The 23,738-nt window shown below is 42.1% G+C and overlaps 6 protein-coding genes across 48 annotated transcripts in view; 3 read left to right on the top strand and 3 right to left on the bottom strand.

Moving 5' to 3' along the window:
* The window catches only part of Pkc53E (Protein C kinase 53E), a 26,277-nt gene extending 12,993 nt beyond the window's left edge, over window positions 1-13,284 (top strand). For 19 of the 42 annotated variants that reach the window (XM_086828871.1, XM_086828866.1, XM_086828860.1 and 16 more), the window contains 10 exons: window positions 841-955; window positions 7,769-7,897; window positions 8,795-8,951; window positions 9,006-9,354; window positions 9,409-9,582; window positions 9,645-9,736; window positions 9,805-10,006; window positions 10,078-10,266; window positions 10,326-10,466; window positions 10,534-13,284. In XM_086828871.1, the coding sequence (XP_086684997.1) occupies window positions 841-955; window positions 7,769-7,897; window positions 8,795-8,951; window positions 9,006-9,354; window positions 9,409-9,582; window positions 9,645-9,736; window positions 9,805-10,006; window positions 10,078-10,266; window positions 10,326-10,466; window positions 10,534-10,686 (1,701 nt within the window). In that variant the 3' untranslated portion in view covers window positions 10,687-13,284. Of the gene's footprint in view, window positions 1-840; window positions 956-5,062; window positions 5,332-5,608; window positions 5,749-7,768; window positions 7,898-8,794; window positions 8,952-9,005; window positions 9,355-9,408; window positions 9,583-9,644; window positions 9,737-9,804; window positions 10,007-10,077; window positions 10,267-10,325; window positions 10,467-10,533 lie in introns of those variants that run through there. The other 23 variants (XM_086828892.1, XM_086828891.1, XM_086828884.1 and 20 more) reach the window with 3 other exon arrangements.
* On the top strand, window positions 13,278-15,498 carry LOC110181350 (putative G protein-coupled receptor sqr-1). Its single transcript, XM_086828894.1, has 3 exons — window positions 13,278-14,487; window positions 14,552-14,723; window positions 14,787-15,498. The coding sequence occupies exons 1-3, from the start codon at window positions 13,865-13,867 to the stop codon at window positions 15,426-15,428; spliced, it is 1,437 nt and encodes a 478-aa protein (XP_086685020.1). The 5' UTR covers window positions 13,278-13,864; the 3' UTR covers window positions 15,429-15,498.
* On the bottom strand, window positions 15,393-15,781 carry LOC110181679 (uncharacterized). The gene has a single exon (XM_020949521.2). The coding sequence runs from the start codon at window positions 15,779-15,781 to the stop codon at window positions 15,470-15,472; it is 312 nt and encodes a 103-aa protein (XP_020805180.2). The 3' UTR covers window positions 15,393-15,469.
* Window positions 15,605-23,738, bottom strand: mute (gon-4 like protein muscle wasted). Of its 2 annotated transcripts, XM_086828851.1 has the most exons (9): window positions 22,986-23,738; window positions 22,601-22,931; window positions 21,455-22,544; window positions 20,913-21,387; window positions 19,003-20,017; window positions 18,805-18,938; window positions 18,410-18,738; window positions 16,994-18,352; window positions 15,605-15,729 (listed from the first exon to the last, which is right to left on the bottom strand). In XM_086828851.1, exons 1-9 carry the CDS (start codon window positions 23,487-23,489, stop codon window positions 15,720-15,722), a joined length of 5,247 nt encoding a protein of 1,748 aa, XP_086684977.1. In that variant the 5' UTR covers window positions 23,490-23,738; the 3' UTR covers window positions 15,605-15,719. The 2 variants fall into 2 exon arrangements, with proteins under 2 accessions (XP_086684977.1, XP_020799449.2); XM_020943790.2 differs by lacking the exon at window positions 15,605-15,729 and having other exon boundaries at window positions 16,562-18,352.
* Window positions 15,925-16,433, bottom strand: Vha16-4 (Vacuolar H[+] ATPase 16kD subunit 4). Its single transcript, XM_020946699.2, has one exon. The coding sequence runs from the start codon at window positions 16,431-16,433 to the stop codon at window positions 15,960-15,962; it is 474 nt and encodes a 157-aa protein (XP_020802358.1). The 3' UTR covers window positions 15,925-15,959.
* On the top strand, window positions 20,117-20,900 carry Ufm1 (Ubiquitin-fold modifier 1). Its single transcript, XM_020943802.2, has 2 exons — window positions 20,117-20,365; window positions 20,465-20,900. The coding sequence occupies exon 2, from the start codon at window positions 20,549-20,551 to the stop codon at window positions 20,801-20,803; it is 255 nt and encodes an 84-aa protein (XP_020799461.1). The 5' UTR covers window positions 20,117-20,365; window positions 20,465-20,548; the 3' UTR covers window positions 20,804-20,900.

Here is a 23,738-nt window from a genome sequence, read left to right as displayed (position 1 = left end):
GCCGCCTGTCCGAGCCACAATGTTGTGAGATGGCAAACTATGGCAGCCGAGGAATATAAATATATTTATGAGGAAAGTAAGTCTCGGATGGATTGGCTTTTAAGGCAACAAATAAAGTAGTTTCTCAGACTTTAAATAGAAGAGTAAGGAACGTGAAGAGGTAGAACTAGTAAGGTAGTAAAGGGAACATGCAACTAAATATTTAAACAGAAAAATCAAAATATAACCATAAATGCTACTACAACTTTTACGAAGGAACCAACCTTACGTTTTCCCCCCGTTTATATATAGTTATGACAATGAAAAATGTCATGAAGAGCAGGAAAATGCAGGAAAGCCAAACAAGTCTCAGATGAATTGGCTTTTAAGGCGGAATAAGGCAAAGAATCCTCCTCACAAAACCTTCTCTCCAGCTCGAACATGGAAATGCATTAAAGAATTGCAAATAATGTTAAGTAGTTTGTTAGACAAAATGCAATTAATACACTTCATAGGCCTAAGTAGAGTTTATTGTCCTTTTTTATTGTTATTGTTTTCGGTGCAAAATTAGAGTCAAGAATTTGTAATTTGTCATTGTGCTCTGTTTATTTACCATGAACAAAATTTGTACTTTGTATTCTTTTCCATGTGTGCATCCACCAAAAAAATAAAATCAAACCAAAAACTCAATTCGCTGTCCAACTCACGCTGTCACGAAAACCACGCACCAACAAAAAAATAAAAATAAAAACCAACCACAACAAACAAAATCGAATACGAAATCGAAATTGAAATTAAAATTGTTGACACCACAAAAAAAAAAATAAAATATATATATGAATAAAAATAAATGAAATAAAGGACTCACCAAAAACTCAACACAATTTCGAGCCATTCACATACGCAGGACCCACGTTCTGCGATCATTGTGGTTCCCTGCTGTATGGCATTTACCACCAGGGTCTCAAATGCTCAGGTAACCCGTCAACCCCTTAAAGTTAGTCCTCAAAAAATCCCCTTAAAAAGAACCTGAAACCCTTTTCCTCCTTTCTCAGCTTCTATTCTGCTATCTCTCTAACCACCAAAGTTTTTTTTATTCGCTTCTCTCTTTCACTTAACTTTTAATCCTTTTCCGACAAAACCCCAACTGACAGTGTAAATAATGATGATAATGTTTGTGAGCCTGTATGCCAGTATGTCCAAGTGTGTGTGTGCTGTGTGGGAATTAAATTTTAAACGCAATTTGACCTGGTCAACAACAATATGATAAAGAAGGCAACATGGAGAAAGTTTCTCTTGCAGGCCCGAAAAGTTAATTATTTAAATTGTTTTACATACATTTATATATATATATGTATATATATGCAGGCCGCACCTTTGTAAATATGTCAATACACCTCCTTTTTTTGCGTATCCTGTTTGCCTGCTCTCCTCATTTAACCCCACAACCGAAACGAACCGAAGCTCCCAGCACCGAAAGTTTTCTCCTTGTGGCACGTGAATCGGTAGCAGCAGCCGCTCCGTTTTTCCACCCACTTTTCCGCTTTTCCCTCCGCCACAGCCAACCAATTCATTTGCATAATTATGCACATGCCGGGGATACGTGGTACGTTGTTGGGGGGACTAAGAACTAAGTTGCCAAACAATGCTTGTCATTTGTTCAGACATTTTTGTGCGGCCAGCCTCCGATATAAATATAATTTTAATGTGTTTTTCTGCTGCAGATAAAAAGTTTTTTAGGGTCGAGGGCCTCGAGGCTATTGCAATTGTGGGAATATTTCTGTATTAAGTTTGTTATCCTTCGAAAGGTTAGAGAGGATACAAGAAAGATTAACATCAAATGGGCGTGCTTAACTTCTTGGAAAGTAATACTAAATGGAATTTATATATTTTTTAATCATTATAATAGAAGAAAACTTATTCAAGATAAACGACACTCTCAATGGAAAGCAGCACCTGTTTTGCTCCTTTCAATTTCCCAAAAACTCTTTGCCACAAACTCTTACCACTTAATTAACTAGTTTCATTCGGCTCCTTGAGCTGTATTTTTGGGCCTGTTGTCCTCTTAAGCGAACTGTAACTACTGTTGCCAGTTTTCCAAGTGACTTGGCTGAAGGAGGCTGAGGAGGTCGGAGCAAAGGACTTCCATGGCAACTGGCTTAATTAGAGCGAGTCAAGTGTAAACACCAAATGCAGAGGCAATAAGAGAACATTCTGCGAATTGGAAACTCGACTGTCACCGCCAACTGATGTGTATGTTTGTGCTGTATGGCCATGGCAACCTTGTCGCTCAAATTTGCCTGACAAAACCCCCAGCTCCCAGATCTTGTCCTTATCAATTACACACACACAAACACAGAGAGAGAGAGAGAGACACACTCACGTGCTCCAGTGACTTTTCCTCGAGATTTTTCCAAGTGTGTGTGTGACACACAATCTGGCCGCCCCAATAAGCCTAAATGTTGCCATTGTCAGTTGTATTTGAGTATTCGTGCGACATCTTTGGCACTTTATTGCCACCCTTGTGCATCAAATCGGATCAAATGTATTGCGACAGGTGTGGTCTTGTGTAGGCAAATCAATTTCAGCTTTTGCTTAGCTTCACACCTGGGAAGGTGGCTGCTTCAATTCGATTGCCATTCAGTAATTTGTTCTCGAGGCGGAAATTGAAAACAAATGCAGTTAGTCTCGGTCTCATAAAATAAAAAAATAAAATGCTATCAGATGTCAGGCCCGATACCCTCTCCGTCATGGCTAGATATGACCACATTCAGGACCCCAAACAGACGCCTTCGCTTATCTGGGTTGTCGGTATAAATGACATGGCAATTTATATTTCCCCCTCACAGCTCCTGCCCGCTCCTCATTTATTATCGGGCATCAGTTGTTAATATGCTCGGCAGTTATAGTATGTATGTATATCTATGCGAGCGTTTTATGTACCAGAAATTACATTCAATGGATGTAAATGGATGTAAATGGAGTAATGGAGCCTGCCAGCTAGATGGTGGCATTTTTCTGTCCATTTTGCAGGCCACGAATTTGCTAGGTGACAGCCAGGGAGGCGTGGAATGCTGTGATAAATTCACGCTGCAAATATTTTTTCAAATTTCTATCCGCCACGGTTCGTCCTGTATGTGGCATGTAGCACGTGGTGAAAAAATAAGTAGGCTTCAAATGAGGGGCGAAAAATGAAATTCTATCTCTACTTACGCGTATGTGTATGTTTGTGGCTGGAGAGATTTATTTTGGAAAAATATCTAAGGTGGGAGTTTGTTTACAGGGCCGATACTGTGGCGTTGCGATAAGGAAAACGGTTAACAGCTAAAATATAATATTATATATATACACAGCTGAACTTTAGCAGCAGCTGAAGTTTTGGCCCAATTTTTTCGTGTTAATCGCGGCAAATTGGTGTGGTAGATAAGCTGGAGAAAATATATTATTACAGCAGAAAGTTAGAAGTCAAAAGCGTAAAGTAAAGATAATTTATCTGGTATAAAAATATATTACACAAGCACTTTTTTAAATAAATGAAATCTTATTAAAATGAGCAGTGATTTCAAGAGGTTTTAAAGCCTTTTCATAATAAAAAAAAGCTTTAAAATGCTTTTTGTTAATTTAAACCCCGATTTTCTCTTAGCAGCCTTTGCCTTTCCCTTTTAAGTGAAAAATCCACAAAGGAAATTCCACTAGGATCTCGTTTCGAGTGTCAACACCTGTGGCTATCCAGGGTCAGTTCCACTCAAAGGCAAGTCCAATTGGAGGCCGCGTGAATACATACACATACACTCACGTGTTTACCTTCAATGCGATTGCATTTTATCCAAACAAATGCCCCCCAAACAACATCACCCATGGTCACCCACTTTTGGTGGCCTTGAGCATGCCCGCCAAAGTATGCAACAACTTTTTCGTTCCTCCACCATCACCGCCGCCAAGGTCGCGCATATGTGTGTGTATGTTTGCTTTGCGATGGTGTTTGTCTTTTGGTAGCAAAAGGATATTAATGGCTGAGCAGCTGTTGAACCTTGGCAGAGACAAACAACAAATTGCCGGCACCCAACCTACCCCCGAAAAAATACAGAAAAAAATACATAAGGATGAAGGCAACTACTCAGTGGATGCTCATGCAGGCGCATAATGCTATCAAATGTCCTTGCTTACAGCTACCATCCCCCTACCCCAACATCATCTCTTTCCCCCGCAAACTAACACAACAATCGAAAACTCGGTTATGTGGGTGAAAAATGATTGCTCCTTCCACACACTTGCGCCGAAAAGTACGGGCACCCAAGAAACAGGACCTTAAGGAATCTGAAAAGTTGCCATCCAATGTCATGTCGGGAAATATTAACAGGAGATTAAGATTAATTTAATATATATTAATAAATATATAAATAAAAGCAAAAATTAAACAAGAAAGGTAGATAACTTCGGGAAGTCGAATATGGATTACTTTTTAGGTTGCCATTGTGTCAAGATATTGAATTTAAAATCTTTCATAACTAAGCCAAAAATGCATTAATTTCAAATCGGAAAGCATTTCTGTGTTAGTTTTCATTAGCTTAAAAAATCAGCATATTAAATAAACATGTTTAAAAAATTCATATTTTTGAAAATTTTTGACAATTTTAACGATGTAACCCCTTATAAAAATTTTAAAAAATTGAAAAATTTTTGTTTTAGCCCTACTTGGCTAGATCGTCTCAGTTTTTGGTGCTGATCAAGAATATATATGATTTATAGGGTCGGAAATGACTCCTTCATAACGTTTCAGGCTTCTGACTACCCTGAAGGGGTATAAAAATAATGAAATAATATAAAATAATAGGTATATAAATATTTAAGTATCTCATAGTCACCTCTCTCGTTCTTTTTTATTTTTTTTCGTAGCCTCGTGGCGTATGTCTTTGAGTGCCAGAGTTCCTTGAAAAGGATTAGGCAGCGATTGTCTTGGCGACCTTCGCCAGGGCATCAGGAGCAGCAAAAAAATACCCTTTATCCCCAGAGTGGGTGTGTATAAACACCCCCTCAACCAACACACAGAGATAGCGGAAGCCCCTCTCTCTCTCATTTCGCTGTTTGTGACATGTGACGTCCAACTTGCAACTCAATTAACGTCGCGTTTATTTCATTAGCACGAAAGCAAAGTAACAGCAACGGAAAACATTTGCACTTTGCATTGGCAACTGAAAAAAAGAAGGGTAGAGTTTGAAGGGGGACGACTGCCCCCCAGAGGTCCTTAATTAGCTTATTTGATTGATTCACTTTTGAGCGCTGTCTGTTCATCAACATTAATTGGAATTCCACTAGGAAGGCAATGTCCTTCATCAGATGTGAAATTTAATGGTAATGGCGTTTTTTTGTTTGCAAAGTTTAAACAATTGAATCTCACTTTTCTCTTAACTCATACTATTTTTTAATTACTTACTGTCCATGTAGAAACATTAGTTTAATTTTAATGAAATAAATGTTTAAGCACTCCTCGCATATTGTCGCCCATTTCGTGTCTCATTGTTTAATCGTTTTTAAACTCGTTTCTTGTTCGTAATATATTTTAGCTAATTAGCAAACCCGCTTTTATACCTTTATGCTATACCTATGCCCTGCGTTAATTTTCCATTAGTTTTCTCTTCCAATTTGATATCGGGCAGGCGCATCAAATGCCCCACAAATGGCAGAATGTCGCCTTCCTGTCGCCGATGTTTTGCGATCACTGTGGGTCTCTTTTGCACGGCATCACGCACAAGGGTCTCAAGTGTCGAGGTAAAGTCTCCTACGAGTACATATATATAGTCCTATATAGTCCTTAAATACCCATACTCTCTCACACTCTGCGCTCTCTGCGGTTGTATTATTTGCGGTGCTGTGGCTTATATGTCCTCGCTCATTTGCATTTTTGGCGGCGATGCCGCAGAGTTTTTAGATTGTTGCAATTTACAATTAGCAGCGCTTTGTTCCCGCTCAAGTGTGCACTTGTCGTTGTGTTTGTGTTGAGTGCGGGAGGTGTGTGTGTGTGTGTGTGTGTGCGAGTGTTGTGCACACTTGTGCGAATTGTTTGTTGTTTCGCTGACAAGTTTCCGTCCGCTTTTTACCCGCTTGCCCCTTTTTCGTTTGCCCAGCATTTTCCTTTTCTTTTCATTTGCTGTTGACAGTCTTAAAAACTTGTTAATTTTCACGTTAAATGTAGAACGTAGTGCATGTGGAGCTACTTAATAAATGTTTGTTAATTCGAAATGTCTATTAGATATACCAATATTTGCGTTTTGGTAGTCCCTTGTTTACCTTTTTATGGGGACACTAACTGGCTCTATTAAATGTCTGTTGCCTTTTGGCCAAGTTCATTTTAATAAACAAAATCTGTGGCTTTTCTTATACTACCCTCTAAGTTATTTTTTGGAAAATCTTTGAGTCCTCGAACAGAGCATTGAAATACCCAAATAATAAATATTTAGTAAAACATATTTTGTTATACTTTAATAGTCTAGTATAATCGATTGCTGAATACGCTGACGAAGTTAAATAAAAGAAGTTCTATAGTTATTGAAAGCTTATGATTAAAATCCCTTAAAATCCTATTAAATAAGGTTAAAGGTTGGTTTAAGCTTACCGCAGAATAAATAAAGTTGAAAGGTGGTGTAAACTCACCACAGATGCTGCTTTTCGAATTTTTGTGGAACTATGCAAGTAAAACTTTTCCCAAATCCACAAAACTGCAAAAATATCTGTTGATGTATGCCAAATGGAATGGGGAATATAAATACACACAGGCAGAGAGAAATACATATGAATGAAAGGAATACTGTTGAAAGTGGAGGCCACATTATGTGTATTTGTTTTCTCCGTAGTTTTTCTTTCTTTTTTCTGTATGTGTGTGTGTGTTTTTTTTTTCAAAGGAAAACCCCTTTTTTTTGCCTTTGTATACACATTTTTGCACATTCTGTGCTGACCAACGTAACTTAAATATCACGCATACGTAGCGAGGGCTGGCCATTACGTATACGCAACGTTCGCCTGAGTGAAATTAAGACCGGGCCTGGAACCAAAAGTAATTTTACACTTGACCAAAGCAGAATGTGGCGAAAAGGAGAGAAGAAGAACAATAGTCGGGGAAAGCGGATATGTGAAAGGAAACAGAAGCAATCAGGGCAAACAGGATGATGCCCATTGATGCTCGATGATGGTCGTTGACGCTGATGCTGATGATGATGATGATAATGACGATGGCAAAGCGCTTTAATTGAAAACAAAACGTATTGCATGAAAATGAATCGCAATTTGATTTCAGCAAATAATTTCCAATCGAACGCTTGCCACTTGTCAGATTCAGAAGCCGTGCAGGTCCTTCCACTCTTCCACCAAGCAACAGTTTGTCAATTTCCGCTGTCAAGTCATTAAAATGGGGGGGAAAAAAGGTCAGAAAGATGGAGGTTTTGATGAGTGGGTGGGAAGGTTGCTTTATTTACCAATTGAATTGCCAGCAGCGGATTAATCGCCTGCATTGCCCACAGGTAAACGTTAGTTATCAACATCCGACAAGGTAAGTACAGTACTTCACTTTGCTCTGTGCGTCTGTGTGTGTGTGTGTGAGTGTCCGGTTTGTGTGCGAGACTGTACCCGTGTGAGTCCGTTTACTGTTTCACGTTTCAACACCCAACTCATGCCCCTCGTCAATCCCACTAACCTATATAGCTCTCAAATCCCCTCTTAAAAGTCCCTTTTACCAAAGAGCCCAAGAAAAAATTGAATTTAAAGCCCAGTTTAAACACTTTTTCAACCCGTTTAGCATGTGACATGAACGTTCATGCCCGCTGCAAGGAGAATGTGCCCAGTCTTTGCGGATGCGATCACACGGAGCGACGTGGCCGCATTAATCTGGAGATCAATGTCAAGGAGAATCTCTTAACAGTCCAGAGTAAGTGGCCCCCAAAGTCGGGCGAATACAATTTAAAGCCGCTTAAGCATTGTTACCAATTATGGTCTAAGTTCTTTATTTTGTTTCTTTTTTTACTCTGTGCGCGCGCCTTGGGGCTCGACAATGTGGGGCAGTGATGCCAGCACTGTCTTTAGAATAAGTAGCTACCTAGGTTTCCATATTAAATTTAAATATAAAAGCTTTTATTTGAAAGGGTCATCTCTTTAGATTTTGGTTAGAATTATTAAATAATATGTATCCTTTAAATTTCAAAATTATTTAGCTAAATAATACGTTCCAACAGGCCACTTGTGTTTTAAATCAAGCTATGTGAGCCACACTGATTCAGGCGAAAAGTTTACAGAATGTATAAAAAAAAACGAAGGCGAGTGAACAAAAATTATGCCCCGGGAAGCCGCAAAGTTTCCCAAGCAACGCGCTTAAAATGTTACATCTTCGCAACAGTCTTTGCGCCTTTGTATTTCTTTGGCCTTCCATTGGCCGCCTCTCGTCTCATCTCGTTTCGTTTCGTTTCCTGCAGCAGAAAAGTTGCAGGTCCTTTGGGCTCCTGGGGAAAATTGCTTACGATTTGCATTAATTCATTATGCGCGCTTAAGGAAATTCTCCGTATTCGTTCTCCTTCGTTAGCCGCAAATGCCACATAATGAATACTAAACTGGGAATGCAGTTGCAGAACAAAGGAGTGTAGGATGGCAGGATGGCAGTATGCAAGGATGGCTGGATGGATGGGATGTCCTCCAGGACACAATGCTTTATATTTTGCGTAATTTCCATGGCTGCTTTGTGTTGTGAGTTAGGGATTTCCACTCACCTCAGATGGGCTTTAATTGACTGCTTATGCTTTCACTACAATCTCTATTGTCCTGTTCTTTACAGTCAAGGAGGGTCGCAATCTCATACCCATGGACCCCAACGGACTAAGTGATCCCTATGTGAAAGTCAAGCTGATTCCAGATGACAAGGATCAGTCGAAGAAGAAGACTCGCACCATCAAGGCTTGCCTGAATCCTGTTTGGAATGAGACCATCAGCTAGTGAGTTAAGTTATTATTTATTATAAATTAAAATTACTTTAAACCTTCTTCAAGTGACCTCAAGCCCGAGGACAAGGATCGACGCATCCTGATAGAGGTTTGGGACTGGGACCGCACCTCGCGCAATGACTTCATGGGCGCCTTATCCTTTGGCATTTCGGAGATCATCAAGAACCCCACCAACGGCTGGTTCAAGCTGCTCACTCAGGAGGAGGGCGAATACTACAATGTGCCATGTGCGGATGACCAGCAGGATCTGCTGAAGCTCAAGCAGAAGCCGTCGCAAAAGAAGCCGCTGGTGATGCGCAGCGACACCAATACGCACTCCTCGTCCAAAAAGGACATGATCCGGGCCACGGACTTTAATTTCATTAAAGTTCTGGGAAAGGGTTCATTTGGCAAGGTTAGTTTTTAATTTAAGGTATTTTAAATCTCAAAAATTAACCCCGTTTTAAAGGTCTTACTTGCCGAGCGTAAGGGCAGCGAAGAGCTGTATGCCATCAAGATACTCAAGAAGGATGTGATCATCCAGGACGACGATGTCGAATGCACCATGATCGAAAAACGAGTCCTGGCACTGGGCGAAAAGCCACCTTTCCTGGTCCAATTGCACTCCTGCTTTCAGACTATGGTGAGTCGAGGGTATAAGGAAGACGATCAAAGAATCTAGAGTGAAGAATACCTACTTTCCAGGACCGTTTGTTCTTTGTGATGGAGTATGTGAATGGCGGTGATTTGATGTTCCAAATCCAACAGTTTGGCAAGTTCAAGGAACCAGTGGCTGTGTGAGTATTTTTTAGAGTTTTTAAACCTATATTATTGCTATTAATTATGATATTATTTTAATCTAAAGATTCTATGCCGCTGAAATAGCCGCAGGACTTTTCTTCCTGCACAGCAAGGGTATCCTGTATCGGGATCTCAAGCTGGATAACGTCCTGCTGGATGCGGATGGCCATGTGAAGATAGCGGACTTTGGCATGTGCAAGGAAAATATTGTAGGTGACAAGACCACAAAGACCTTCTGCGGCACCCCGGACTACATAGCTCCTGAGGTGGGTTAAGATATATGAATTATAGTTTCCAGATCGAAAATAAACCAATTTAAATATTTATTTGTTGCCAGATCATTCTGTATCAACCTTATGGCAAATCGGTGGACTGGTGGGCCTATGGAGTCTTGCTTTACGAAATGTTAGTGGGCCAGCCGCCATTCGATGGCGAGGATGAGGAGGAGCTATTTGCAGCCATCACCGATCACAATGTATCCTATCCGAAGAGCCTGAGCAAGGAGGCCAAAGAGGCCTGCAAGGGCGTAAGTATAACTTTATAATTTATTTCAAATATTTAGATATTAATAAAATATTCTTACAGTTCCTAACCAAGCAGCCAAATAAGCGTTTGGGCTGCGGTTCCTCTGGCGAGGAGGATGTGCGTTTGCATCCCTTCTTCCGGCGCATCGATTGGGAGAAAATAGAAAACCGCGAAGTCCAGCCCCCATTTAAACCGAAGATTGTAAGTAACCATAAGTTATATATTATTTATTAGATTAACATTGATTTTATTATCAATATTCGATCAGAAACACCGCAAGGATGTGTCCAATTTTGACAAGCAGTTCACATCAGAGAAAACAGACTTGACGCCCACGGACAAGGTGTTCATGATGAACCTGGATCAGTCGGAATTCGTTGGCTTCTCCTACATGAATTCCGAATATGTTTTTGGTCCATAGATCTTTTAATCGGATCTAGTTTCCATGCTGCGAGTTGTGTCCTTTTAGTCTATTTTGATATTGATTACTAACTACTTTGCAATGCGAAAAAGACATCTTGTTATGTATACAATTAGCCTTTGTTGTTAAGTTTTCTGTTTGATTTTTGCATATTACTTGTATCTATGTATGTATATTTATTGAATTGTTAAGTTTTGAGTTAATTGTAAGTGCTAGAAACTGTGAAACAGAACCTTAGTTGTGGATTATTCGAATACTGTTCAAGGATCAAGTCTCACCCACCACTCACCTCAAGCCAAAGGAAAGCAATAAAAATCATCATTTCAAAGTAACCATAGCGAATAATTGCATAGTCTGCGTAGAACTCTGATCGATGCTGTCTTTCCACAATATATTAACTTCAGCAAGCTTTAAACAATTGTATTTTCCATTTCTCCCATTTTCCATTTTCCATTTTCCATTTGGAAGTTAACTTTTTAGCCAACATCTGAGTGTCTTTTGTGTAGAAAATTAATCGACTTTAATAGTTAAATGTGGCGGGAAAGTTGACAAGACTTCCCCTAGGAAAGGATAAGGAAGGATTTAGGAGTTTTTTGGGCCAGGTTCAAACGTCATTCGATTGTAGTGCTAGCCCCGGCATTATGATCAAATCGAAAACGCGTTTAGGTGAGTTCGCCGATGAGGGAGACATTAATAAGCTTAGCAGATCACTTAATTCTCGGTTAATCGTATTCAATACTTAGGCAGAAAAAGATATCATAGAACGAGTGTTTTTTAAATTCCATAAAAATTAAATATATATATATACATATATGTGAGTGTGCGTGTAATTTAATTTTACATTTTATTTCGAAAAAAGCATTACAAAACACACGTATATATAGCACGTCTATATATATAGCTGGCATAGAGTCTCAATGTACCATAACTAACAAATTGCATAGCAATAAGTTAAGCTTAGATGATACTTAACACTAAAACTGTAATACTATAATACTGTAAAACTGTAAAACTAAAAACTAAAACTGTATAACTGTAAAACTAAAGCTAAAAAAACAAAACAAAAAAACCGAAGAGCCGTTCGCTCCCAATCGAGGCGTCAAATGGTTCTTGCGATGAAGGAAACTTTAGTACCTTGACAGGAACCTAGCTGCTAACAACAACTACTGTTTAACTATGGGAAAAGACAATCTACTATAAGCATGTGAAACTATAGTCAACGTATATAGCCTAGACCGATTTCCAAATTAGCGCCAGCCGAGCTAAGCTTTTGTGCCTCTCGTAGCTATCTTTCTCTCATAGAAGAAACCTTAACAGAATTCACGCCAAACGAGGCTACAAAAATATTTATAGAACAATTATATTAAATTAAAAATAAAAATAAAAACGATGATAACGAGGATTAATGGGAGTGTGTAGCCAAGCTAACTGCGTTGGGCACAACAGAGTAACTTAGCCATCATTTAAACGTGAATTGGTAAAGCTTAATCGTAGTTTGAACTAGTAAATTCGATATTAAATATTAAATACATCAAATTGTGTAACTCCGAACTCGAAGCATTTAAAACGTTTAATTTAACTCTCTCCAATTTAAAATCAAAACGTAAACTAAGCCAACCAAAGTAGATCAAAAGTGCTCGCGATGAGTGCATTTCACAACCACGATGAGTAGCACTTAAGGTTCAAACCGGAAATCCGAGTACTACGGGATTTCCGGAAGTGAGGATGAAATTTGCTCGTACTTTTAACAACAATTAAATGTAATACTTAATTAAACATATATCTATAGATGTATATGTGTGTGTCTGAATTACTTTAATGAATTTTATGGCAAATAAATGAACGAGGAAGAAAGGAGTCAAACATTTTTCAAGTCTGTTCCAATATTGAAAATATTACAATTTGAGGAAAACAAATTAATTTTTATTATCGAACTATATACATATTGAAATTGCATATTGTTAGGACTTTAACGCGGCAAAAAGTTTGGTTTAGTGTCGACATTTTTACAAAGCATATTTATGTAATTTTGATGATTTTCAAGGTCACTTTTTTAAACCAAAGTCTCATACGTATGTATTTTTATTGCATATTAACTTAGTACAAACGGAAAAAGAAAACAAATAGATATATATACACATATACATTATATTTATATCTACGAAATATCGATGTGAATTACTTAAAAGATACGATATTCACCTAGAGATATATACGATACCATACGATATCGCTCGAGAGCCAGCGAAATCTTCCAAATAAAAAAAAACTACTCTCGAACAAGAAAACTAAACTAATGAAACTCTATTTTTAAGTCTGCAAAAGTCACCATGAATCTGAACCTGAATCTGAAACTGTATCTGGAGGAGTCGGTGTAAGCTGTGTATGCATCAGCTATATACTTACATTTACGAGTACACAGACACACACACAGAGACCCCGACCGAATGTAATCTATAATTTATTGAACCAAGCCAAACAAAGGGACAAACACAAATAAATCAAACAAACGGCTTTGGGCACATCACCTACACAGTCACACAATACGAGTACCCAAAAGTAAATAAAAATACTTCTAAATACATCTAAATCTCCAAATCGGAAAATGTTTATCTATGGAATGCAGGATACCAATGAATTATTTGGGATTTTCGAAAGGCATAATCCTGTGGTAATACTGTTTAGATTAGCGGAAACTAAAGGTATTTAATATTTTAAATAAACTATGAATCATAAATAAGCTAAGGTATAGTATATAGGAAAAAAATATTATTATTTTTTCTTTCTTTTCCAACTTTAATATCCAAACTTACTCCCTTCTAAGTTGTCTCCCAAAGGTATCCATTATTCGAAATCATTTCTACTTGATCGTAAATTTGCAGTGCCCGGTTAGGTATGCAACAAAAAAATGAGAATTCTAGGATGTCGGACCATATACTATGTTATATGGTATCGCAGATATACCTACAGACAGACCTGGGCGAGAGGGCTGGCAATCCGCGGAGATAGAGGACGATGTTGAGGTGGGTTTGCGTGGCGGCCTTATCATTGATTGCGTACAAATTAACATTTATGCGTCCGTTAGCGTTAGATAATCTTATCGTGAATTTGCAACAATTAGATAGACGTGTCCAGCAGTCGCTGCCAAATCATCCTCTCCAGTCAGACAGTGAACAACATGGATAGTCATCGATTCGCTCCATCCATCAGGTACGCCGTGAATTTCACCAGGCTACCGGGTTGGCAGATGGGTCAGGAGGAGTTCATGGAGCACAGCGACATGTGCATCTTCCAGCGACGACCACCAACGGTCGGTATCTTTGTCCTTTACGGCCTGGCCATTCCCACGCTGTCCGCCTTCGGTCTCTGCACGAACTTCATCAATGCCGTGGTCTTCATGAGACCCAAGATGACACCGTCTGCCTTTAGCTATCTAGCTGCTCTATCCTGCATGGACTGCATCTCCTGCCTGCTGATCACAATGACCGCTCTGTCGCGGAGCTACTTCTACATGGATCCCGTCTGGAATGCCTATGACTATCAGTGGCAGACGCCACTCTTTGGCATCAGTACGGGAGCGGCGAACCTGATCCTGGCCTGCCTGAGCCTGGACCGATTTAGCTATCTGTCCAGCTTCGGGAGGAACAATGGAGGAGCGCCTCGCTTTTGCCGACGCAAGGTGGCTCGATACATGATCGGCATGGCCATCAGCATTTCCATAGTGGTTAATATGCCATATTTTTTCGTTTTCTATCTGGGTAGTGATGGAAACTGTTATGTCACGGACTTTTACTACTCCAAGTGAGTAATGGGAGAGTTTCGAGGGGAAAGATCTCTATGATTTATGATCTCTAACTCCCCACAGTTTCTACAAGGTTCAAAACTGGTTCACCTTTGCCCTTTTGGCCCTCTTGCCGGCCATATTCCTGCTAATCGGCAACACGGCAATTATTATAGCCTTTCGCAAATGGACAAAGCAGAGTCGACTGTGCAATGCCGGTACTGGAGATAATCGCACGACAGCAAAGCGATATAAGGTGACTTTTTGATATTAAAATCATTTAATTTTCAAATATATAGTAATAACTTTACCTATTTAGCACCAAATGAAACTAACCATTAGCATTGTGATTGTGATAACCTTGTACTTAGTTGGAGAACTCCCAGCTCATATGACTTCCAGAAAGAGCTCGCTGAACCTGATCTTTGGCGGCGATACCAACAAGGTTGATGAGTCTTTTATGGAACAGTTGGAGGTGATCTGCATAACGCTAAATGCTCTTCAGTTATCCCTGAATATTGTGGTATATGCTGTGATCAATCCATCCTTTATGCCGGAGTTTTTTCTGCTCCTCAAGGGAACCTCCGATGTCTGCATTGGTCTGTGCTGTTTCCGGGCTCTGGTTCGGAGTTGGAGGCGCTGTCAGGCCCGGGGACAACAGCATGCCACGGCAGAGGAGCGAGTGGTCAGCGGGGTGGCACCCCAGCATCTGCCGGCGGACGAGGCGCTGCCCTGCGGTTGTGAGAGTTGGGCCAGTGACTCGGGCTGCAAGAACGATGCCCATTGCAAGATAGCCGTGGGAACATTTACCATGGTCAAGGACTCTGTGCAGGACGAAGAGGTTCTTTCTCACTGCGAGCCGGAGGTCTTCACCACCAGATCGAGCGCCTGCCTGCACACTAAAGGCGCAGAACACGAAGAGGAATCCATCTTCAATTCTAGCTTTATTATAGTTACTTAATTAAATTTTAAGTATATTTAAATATAATTAAGATTAATAAATTATATCTGCATAGTGCTGTAGCGGTTCAGAAGACGATTCCATATCTTATTGGTGAATCCCCGAGCTGCCCCTTCGTCTCCATCAAACACCTTGTAGTAGGGATCTCCAGATTGAACCTTGTGTATGACTATACGCATCATTCCCTTATCCTCCTCTTGGTTTTTATGCAACTTTCGTAGCATTCGAATGCGTCTTTTTTTAGTGACATTTTTTGGGATATCAGTTGCATTGCCATTTTCTATTAGTTGCTCAGCTTCGACTTGGAAAACAAGAAGACAAACTATTAAGATGAGGAATAACTGCAGATGCATCTTGGGTAAGAAGTGAATCCAATGGTGTTTCGAAGAAGACTGAATTGAAACATGAAACAACTGAAACTATTAGAGACCTTACAGCTGAGTAAACAAATGAAAGATTGATGAGGAATGCTGATAAAAAGGTCTTCCAAAACAAGTTAGAAAAGAAGAAACATCTTTATGAACAACAGATCTATGTCTTGGTAAACAAGTAAATAGCCACGATGAGACCATATAGTCCCAATACCTCAGCAAATATCAATATCAATATGACCGCAACAAAGAGTTTCGGCTGCTGGGCAGTTCCTCGGACTCCAGCCTCGCCAATCACACCAATAGCGATTCCAGCCGCCATTCCAGAAACACCCACAGCCAGTCCAGCGCTTAGATTCAGGAATCCCTTGAAGGCACTCATATGATGTTGCAGAGAGCCAGCCAGCAGGACAGAAATGACCAGGCCATAAATGGCAATAATGCCAGCCATAACCACAGGCACGATCGCCTTCATTATGAGCTGTGGATGCTTGACCGCCATCGATGAGATACCAACAGAAGCCTTCGCAGTGCCATAGGCGGCTCCCAAAGTGGAGAAGGTAATGGCCGAGACCACGCCCATCACACAAAAGAAGAAGCCGGACCGCGGCGTATCCAAAGAGCCCTCCTGCATGTTTAGGGAATTTGGAATAGTAACAGTTTTCGTTCGTTTCGCTCCGCAATTCGGATACCAAATGATACGTTTTGAAGTTATAGATACGAGCTACGTGATCTCACAAAAAAAGTAGTAACACTAATTCCTTTTCAACGTTATTGAAAACTTTTAATATTTTATATGTACACAGTTCTTAGAATAAATAATTATTTTCAGAAACTTTAAATGGTTTTAATAGTTTTTTGTGAACACGATACTTTCACTGTTTCCATTGAACAAACTTACGTGACTGAGCACCTAGAATTTCTTAAGTAATAAATCAAACATTCCAACTTTTTTAACTCAGTTGGGCGATGAAAGGTTTCATTGAAACTACGGTATGTCCCTTAAAAAATATGGGTTTCCCTAAGCCTTCGTTATAAAATACACTTTTGAGCTTAAACTAAATTAAAGAATACTTTCAAGTATAATAAAATGAAGATAAACGAATTAATAAATCTTCTTACCAGGTTTATGTACAATTAAGTTATTACCATCAGTTTAATTTGTATTAATAGACAGGTAAAGAAAACATTTACTTTCCCTGCAGTTTGGACAGAAAATCCATGAGAAACTGATGCCTTCCCCGTATCTCGCCAATGCTACGATGCAGTAGCTTGGCGCATATTCGCCGGATAAGCTGTTCTCGATCGCGCGCCCCTAGTTTCATCTCGATGAGGATAACCTTGTCCTCTTCCCGGGTAAAGGGAGCCGAGTGGAAGCTAGTAGACTCGTCTTTTGATGTGCTAGCCGCAGAGGCTGTCGTTGGTTGATCTCCGGTTGGACTGCACCGGGCCAGCGTAGCTACCACATCTAGCTTGCAGTCCTCATCGCTATCAAACTGTGTGGTTATCACGTGCTGCGGCGTATTGCCGCCACTCACTCGCAATGGCTCCAGCTCCTCCTCCTCAGATTGATCTAGGTCCATTTTGAGAGGTGTAAAGACAGGCTCCCCATTCTCCTCCTGGCTTTCCACTTCGACTTTGGTTTCAGCGGCAGGACTGCTTCGCGGTGATGGTGTTGGCGCATGCTGCTTGGCCTGCGCAATAATCCTTATTCCCGCCTTCGTGTCCGCCGCATCCCGAGCACTTTCCTGATCGATCAGCGTGCGCAAGCGCTTGGCGCACTCAATGGCTGGCGAGGAGGAAGGCTTCGACTCGTGGATAACCACCATCGGTTGGTTATTGGCGCGTTGGCGGCTTTGAGGGGATCGCACCTTCTTGACGGGCGACTTCCGCTTGTCCACATGCGGAGAGTTATTGGCCATGGCTAGCAGAGGACTTAAGCCAGAGTTATTAAGCGCCGACTGCTTGCGCGGTGACATTTCCCCAAAGTTAATGGCAGTTTTCTTGGCATTTGGATGATGATGACCGTGAGAGTGGCCCACGTTGGGCGTACTGGTGGCTGCATTACTAAAGCTAGAATTGGTATATAAACTGGCATTTAATCGAATTGCATGGGCCCTCAGACCCGCCTCGTCGCACATCTCAATGGATGAGCAGCTATTCTGCTCATCGCCCGTTGTATCAATAACCAAGGCGCGACTGGCATCATCCTCCTCGCTTCGATCCGCAGCATCGTCGCTATCTGCATTTGCAGCCATGCTGAGCAACTTCTCCCCCTGGGCGCGAATACCATGGGCGCAGGTCAGCGACTCGCTGGACACGGATGGCATATCGTGGGATTGTTCGTTGTATATACTGGCGGCCATAAAAGAAAGCTTGGCAGGCAAAAGAATCTTGGCACCGTAGAAGATCCGACCATTGATGTACTTTATGTGGCAACCTGGTTTACTGGGAGCCGGGGCATCAATAAACTCCTGAATCATTTCCGTATATTCGCCGGTGGTGTTGTTCTGCACATCATGCAGGTTTATGGTCTCCACAGGAGAAAGGATTCTAAAGAGAAAATATTGTAGTGGCTACGCAAGAGAAGTGCTTCGTAGCTTTACTCACCTTTTGGGGGGCTTGCCCTGGGGAAATTGCTGCACAAACCAATCGCACAAAAACTGATTACCCTTGAGCAAGGGCATTATCTTGTTCTCAACCTTTTTCATGCTCACATTCGGCAGCTCCGCCAGTTCGCTGAGGCAGGCATAGATCTTTCGGATCTGGGCGGGCTGCTTGCCAAAGTAAATATTCAGCTTGTTGATAAAGTTGGCGGCATTGCTGATCATAAAGTGCTGGAAGAATTTCCCAATCTCGGCCGCCTCCGCAGGTAGCAGAAAATTGAGGAAGACCTCAGCCAGCTCGGGGAGATCCGGCAGCAGGATCTGTTCTACTTTCTGTTTGTAAATGGACAAATATTTGTAAATCAAAACCAACCGATACCGATAAGCAGCAAGTCTTACGAGATATAGATCAGAGACTTTCTCCAGCTTTGGATCAAAGTTCTGCAAAAGACTGTTAAACTTCCTGCAATCCTCCAGTCGATCTGCATTCAACAGTGCCTCCTCCACCTTGTCGTAGAAATTCAACGCGAAAACTGTACAAAAAGGGTTGACAACATAAGAAATAAGTTGGGCTAATGAATCACGACATATACTCACTGGCATCCTTGCGATTACGCTCCTCTGGTGAATCCGGCTGCAACATTTGCCGTAATATCTCCTCCTGACGATTTGCCTTCCTGATCTTGGCCGCCTCATCATCGGCTCGTGATCTCTTAGGCTGAGCTGCTGTCGGCGGCTTGTTGGTGCTGCAGAACATCCTTAAGTCGACTAGCAGTTGGGTGTACAGTTCGAGGGCCAGAAAACGTCTGTGCACGTGATGTACGGGCGCGCAGTTTATAAATCTATCCCTACGCTTCTTCAGGTAGGATCCGTAGGACGTGATCAGAGAAGTGCAACGCTTGCGAAGTTTATGTCGCAAACGTTCACGCAATTTGTGGTAGCGACTGCGGCTTGGCGTTGATCCCCTACGCGATTTATTGGAGGATTGAACCTTTGGCTTAAAAATTTGGTACCGCGCCCTTCTTTGAGAGCTTCTACCTAAGAGGGTTTCGCTGATATCCTCCGAGGGCGACAGATCCGGCTGTATGTCCTCCACAGAGTGTTCTAATTCGCTGATCCGCAGCGTGTGAGTGCGCTCATCTACCCTGAAATTTATGGCTGGCGGAGCATCGTCATCCAACGGAGGTGGAAGAGGAGGCAAGGCCAAGAGGCCACTGCACTCGGCACTTGTGTAGAGGTTGCGATTGATATTTAGTACATTGTCCGCCAAACTTCCGCCAGACACAAAAGGCACCGAGACCCCGGCGACTGCGTTTAGGCTGCCTGTGTCCGCACCACCTCCAAAGACATAATTGACGTTGATGGTGAGGTGCGCGGGCTGTTCCTTCGCGTGAGACTTATTCTTCGCTGCGTTTTTCTTCGGGTTGCAGTCATTTGGTAGCTCCGAACCAGCGGCGCTGCCATCGGGAACCGCAGCCTGGCCCAGATTCTCGGGCAGTGGTAAATCCTCACCGACCGCCTCGCGCACAAACTCCAAATATGAGGCACTGGCGTCCGAGGAAGCTTTTCCTACTTTGCAGTGGCGTCGGCTGGGCTTATCGTCCCAGGTTTTCTGCAAAAAGTTCGCAATTGAAAATTTTCCGCGATTTATAAACACACAGTGGTGGGAGAAGCAAACGTAAGCAACTATCGATAGTGTTCTGAGATTATTACTCGATAGCCAGCGATTGGCAGTGGTAGAAAGGAGCAACAATTTACGGTTTTATTTTATGGTTTCATTGATTAGCTTTCAGTATAATTAGTAGATGAATAAATGTATAACTGTGTTCAAAAAAATGATACTGCCAAAATAGTTAAGGAAATCATAATTTGGTACCCAATTTAGGTACAACAATCGAAATTTCATCCATCACAGCCGATAGCTTGTTAGCTGTCTATCGTTTATTTGACTGCTCTAAAAGTAAGAGCCACAACATATTTTTTTTGTTTTTAAATAAAATAATATTCAAAATATCCTGAAACCGAACTTATTTGAATGTTTTTTCTGCATTCCCACTAGGCCTAAGGATTCCGTGCGTAAAATACTGCGGGAACCCCTCAAATCCAGGAGAATCGAAAACTGACCACGTCTGCACATTCCAACATGAGCAAAGTAACCTTCAAAATCACACTAACTTCGGACCCCAAGTTGCCCTTCAAGGTGCTCAGCGTGCCGGAGGGAACTCCCTTTACGGCCGTGTTGAAATTCGCCTCGGAGGAGTTCAAAGTGCCGGCTGAGACGAGTGCCATCATCACAGACGACGGTATTGGCATCAGTCCTCAGCAAACGGCTGGAAATGTTTTCCTGAAGCACGGATCCGAACTGCGTCTTATTCCCAGAGATCGGGTGGGCCACTAACTAAGCTAACCTTAATAGTCTCCTTTCCCCACGTATTTTCCCTTGAGATTTTCCCGCTTTTTCAACGCTAATTAAAATGTTAACTAAGTAAATTGAACATATTTCTCACCTGAATGTAGTATTTCCAGCCGCTGGGAAGCTCCTGGTAACGTTCTCGAGGCGTCTTTACCAGCCCGCCTTCGAAGCTCCAAAGAATGTTGTTACTCATGGGCGGCGCTCGGTCGTGATCGAAGAAATATTTCACAGGATTGTACTGCTCCAGTCCGCGAAGTTCGGTGATCTTTATGAATATTCGACGGGGTGTCTTCCCACAAATGGTATCCTTTGCCATTCGCCTGCAGGCCATGCGTATAGGATCGGCGCCCTTTCGCAGAGGTCTCTTTATATTTCTTATGGCCGTCATGTGCTTCTCCAGACCCATGGCAAAGAGATAATACTCGGATGGGGCATAGGCTGTGACCTGATTCAGTTTAGGCTGGAAAGCCATGCGTGGCAAGTACTGCGGATATATAAAAACTCGACTGTCCAGCATGAGATCCATGATACGAGGGGCTAGCCTTGGCACTTGTCGCGTGTGGCCGTCGCTAGGTAAGGAAATAGAAGATAGTTACAAAGTTGTGATACCCCACAGAGGAAAATTTTTGAACTCACGTTAAATCCGTTTCCTTGTTGATGAACTCCATCATCTTCGTGTTTTCCGCCTCAAACTCCTTACTGCACAGATCGTGCTCCCACTGCCTGACCAATTGGACGGCTTCTTTCAAGTTACAGCAGTTAAAACTAGCGTCTCTGTTAGCCTTTTGATAAAGTTCCTCCAGCATTTCTCTGGGCTTCGCGGCCATGTGGTACAGGGTGGGATGCGAGTAGGTTTGCAAATAGCTCTGGGTTAATAACTGAGTGTGAATCCTCAGCTGTTGCTGTAGCATATCATGCTGGGATTGAGTGAATCCCCTGCTCCGGGTCAGGTGATGATTGTTAACTGGCTGAACGTATCGCAGATTCTCAAACTGTTCTTCATACTCGGCGTAAACATGCTTTTTTACAGAAATGTATTCCCACGTGAAGTTTGTGTCATATGGTTTCTTGTAACGATCTGCATTATTTTTGTTTGGTGTCGGGGCTTGGATTGGCTCGAAGGTGGCATCCGGGATTGGATCAGTTATTAAGGAAGCATTGAAGAGCGTAGAATCATTATTTACAACTTTGGCGAGCTGGAAGCAGTTAGGTTGTCCTGGCATTGGAACGGCTATAAGTTCGGGAGGCACACTCAAAGCATGGGTTGGTATGTTCACCACTTTACAGGGCGTTCCACCCGGACCCATCTCCAGATGGCTCTGCTGCATGACTGCCACGGGAACCGGCATCACTTCCATTCCCATGTTGCCAACATTGCATGGTGTCGCTAAGTCATTTGACTGAAAGGTCTGCAGCTCCTCCTGATGATTATTTATCAGAGCCTGACCATCGAAATCGATTTGCCGAGTCACTTGATCAATTGGATTCAATGAGACATTGGCGCTTTCGATGAATTTTTGTGGAGTCTCAAGTTCCACGGATTCTAGGGAAACTCCCTCCTGCAGCAAGCCAGCGAATATTTCAGAAACCAGATCAGTCAACTCCTTTTTGGATATATTGACATCGCGCAGCTCCTCAGCATTCTCGTACTCAGAATCCAAATGATCAGCGGCCACGTACTCCGGATCGTTGATGGGATCATCGTCATCGCCCAAAAGTGTTTTGTCTGCAAGAAATGCAAGTTTATAGTCGCTTTATAAAACTTTCAAATTAAATACTCACTTAAGGGCTTTGTGAAGTCATTAAGGAACTGCCACCAGTCCGCATCGGTGGCGGTCATCTCGTTTTCCATCAAATCGGTGGGCTCCAAGTCGGGCGGCACGAATTCCGATTGCAAATCCTCAATGGTAGTCTCCTGCAGACAAAGCTTGGAACGCGTTCTCGTGGCTATACGGAGGTCTTCATTGTCCATCACATTCTTATCGAATGGTAGCTTGAAGCAACCATCTTCGGAAAATTTAACCGGCGATTCTTCGGCCGCAGTGATTGGAGTTTGTGGTGTGCAGGGATTCGAGTCGAAATCCGAGGCCGTAGTGTTGGGATCATCATCGGACTGGGGGTTAAAGTTGGGTTAAATACTTGAAAGTACATTCGTATTTAAAATTACATGAAAATCATCCTCTTTGAAGGTGTACTCCTCATCATCCTCGTCGGAATGCAAGTCCTCGCGTATCAGAGCTTCTATGCCATCCGCATCTGTTTGCGTTTCGTTAAGGGGGGCTAGCGCGATGCCCGACGTGCAGTTCAGTTCCCTGGCTTTGGCTCGAGTCAGCTTTGGAACAGACGGAGTGTCCGTAATAATGATGGCTCCCCGTTTGTGCTGATCGGCCGGCTCCAGCTTCTTCTCGCGCGCCAGCTCATCTTCCGCTTTCAGGGTGACCAAGGCCAGGACGTGATCATTGCGCACAACGCTCCGCACCACCTTGTGCATGTCCTCGCTGCTGATGGAGTTATCTCTGGCCACCTTTCGCAGCCGGCGGTCAATCTCCTTGGCGTCTTCATCCACCTGCGAATCCAGGCTCTGGCGCTCACCGCGTCTTCGCTTCCGCGGCCTCCTGGGCGTCGAGCTATTGCTCCGCGTGGCCTCGGTCTTTTTGACACTGTTCGGCATTCTGGGAATTCATTAAAGGACTGAAATCAGAACATAAACTTCGCCGGATTGCAAAACAAAAACGAAAACAATGTGTACACAAAATGCCGCCACTAGAATTCCCGATACTCGTTGCTAATCGATAGGCAGTCACGCAAGTGATACGAAACTATCGGTTAAAATAACTGTTTGTATTTAAAAAATATTTAACTGAAAATAAAATTGGAATAGAGCAATATTGCTATTATTATAATAAATTATTAAATAATC

Source organism: Drosophila serrata, unplaced genomic scaffold, assembly GCF_035046125.1.
Source record: "Drosophila serrata isolate PLE 108 unplaced genomic scaffold, ASM3504612v1 contig_184, whole genome shotgun sequence".
NCBI classification, from domain to species: domain Eukaryota; kingdom Metazoa; phylum Arthropoda; class Insecta; order Diptera; family Drosophilidae; genus Drosophila; species Drosophila serrata.
The sequence above is the reverse complement of the archived record's forward strand: the minus strand, read 5'-3'. Positions and strand labels throughout refer to the sequence as shown.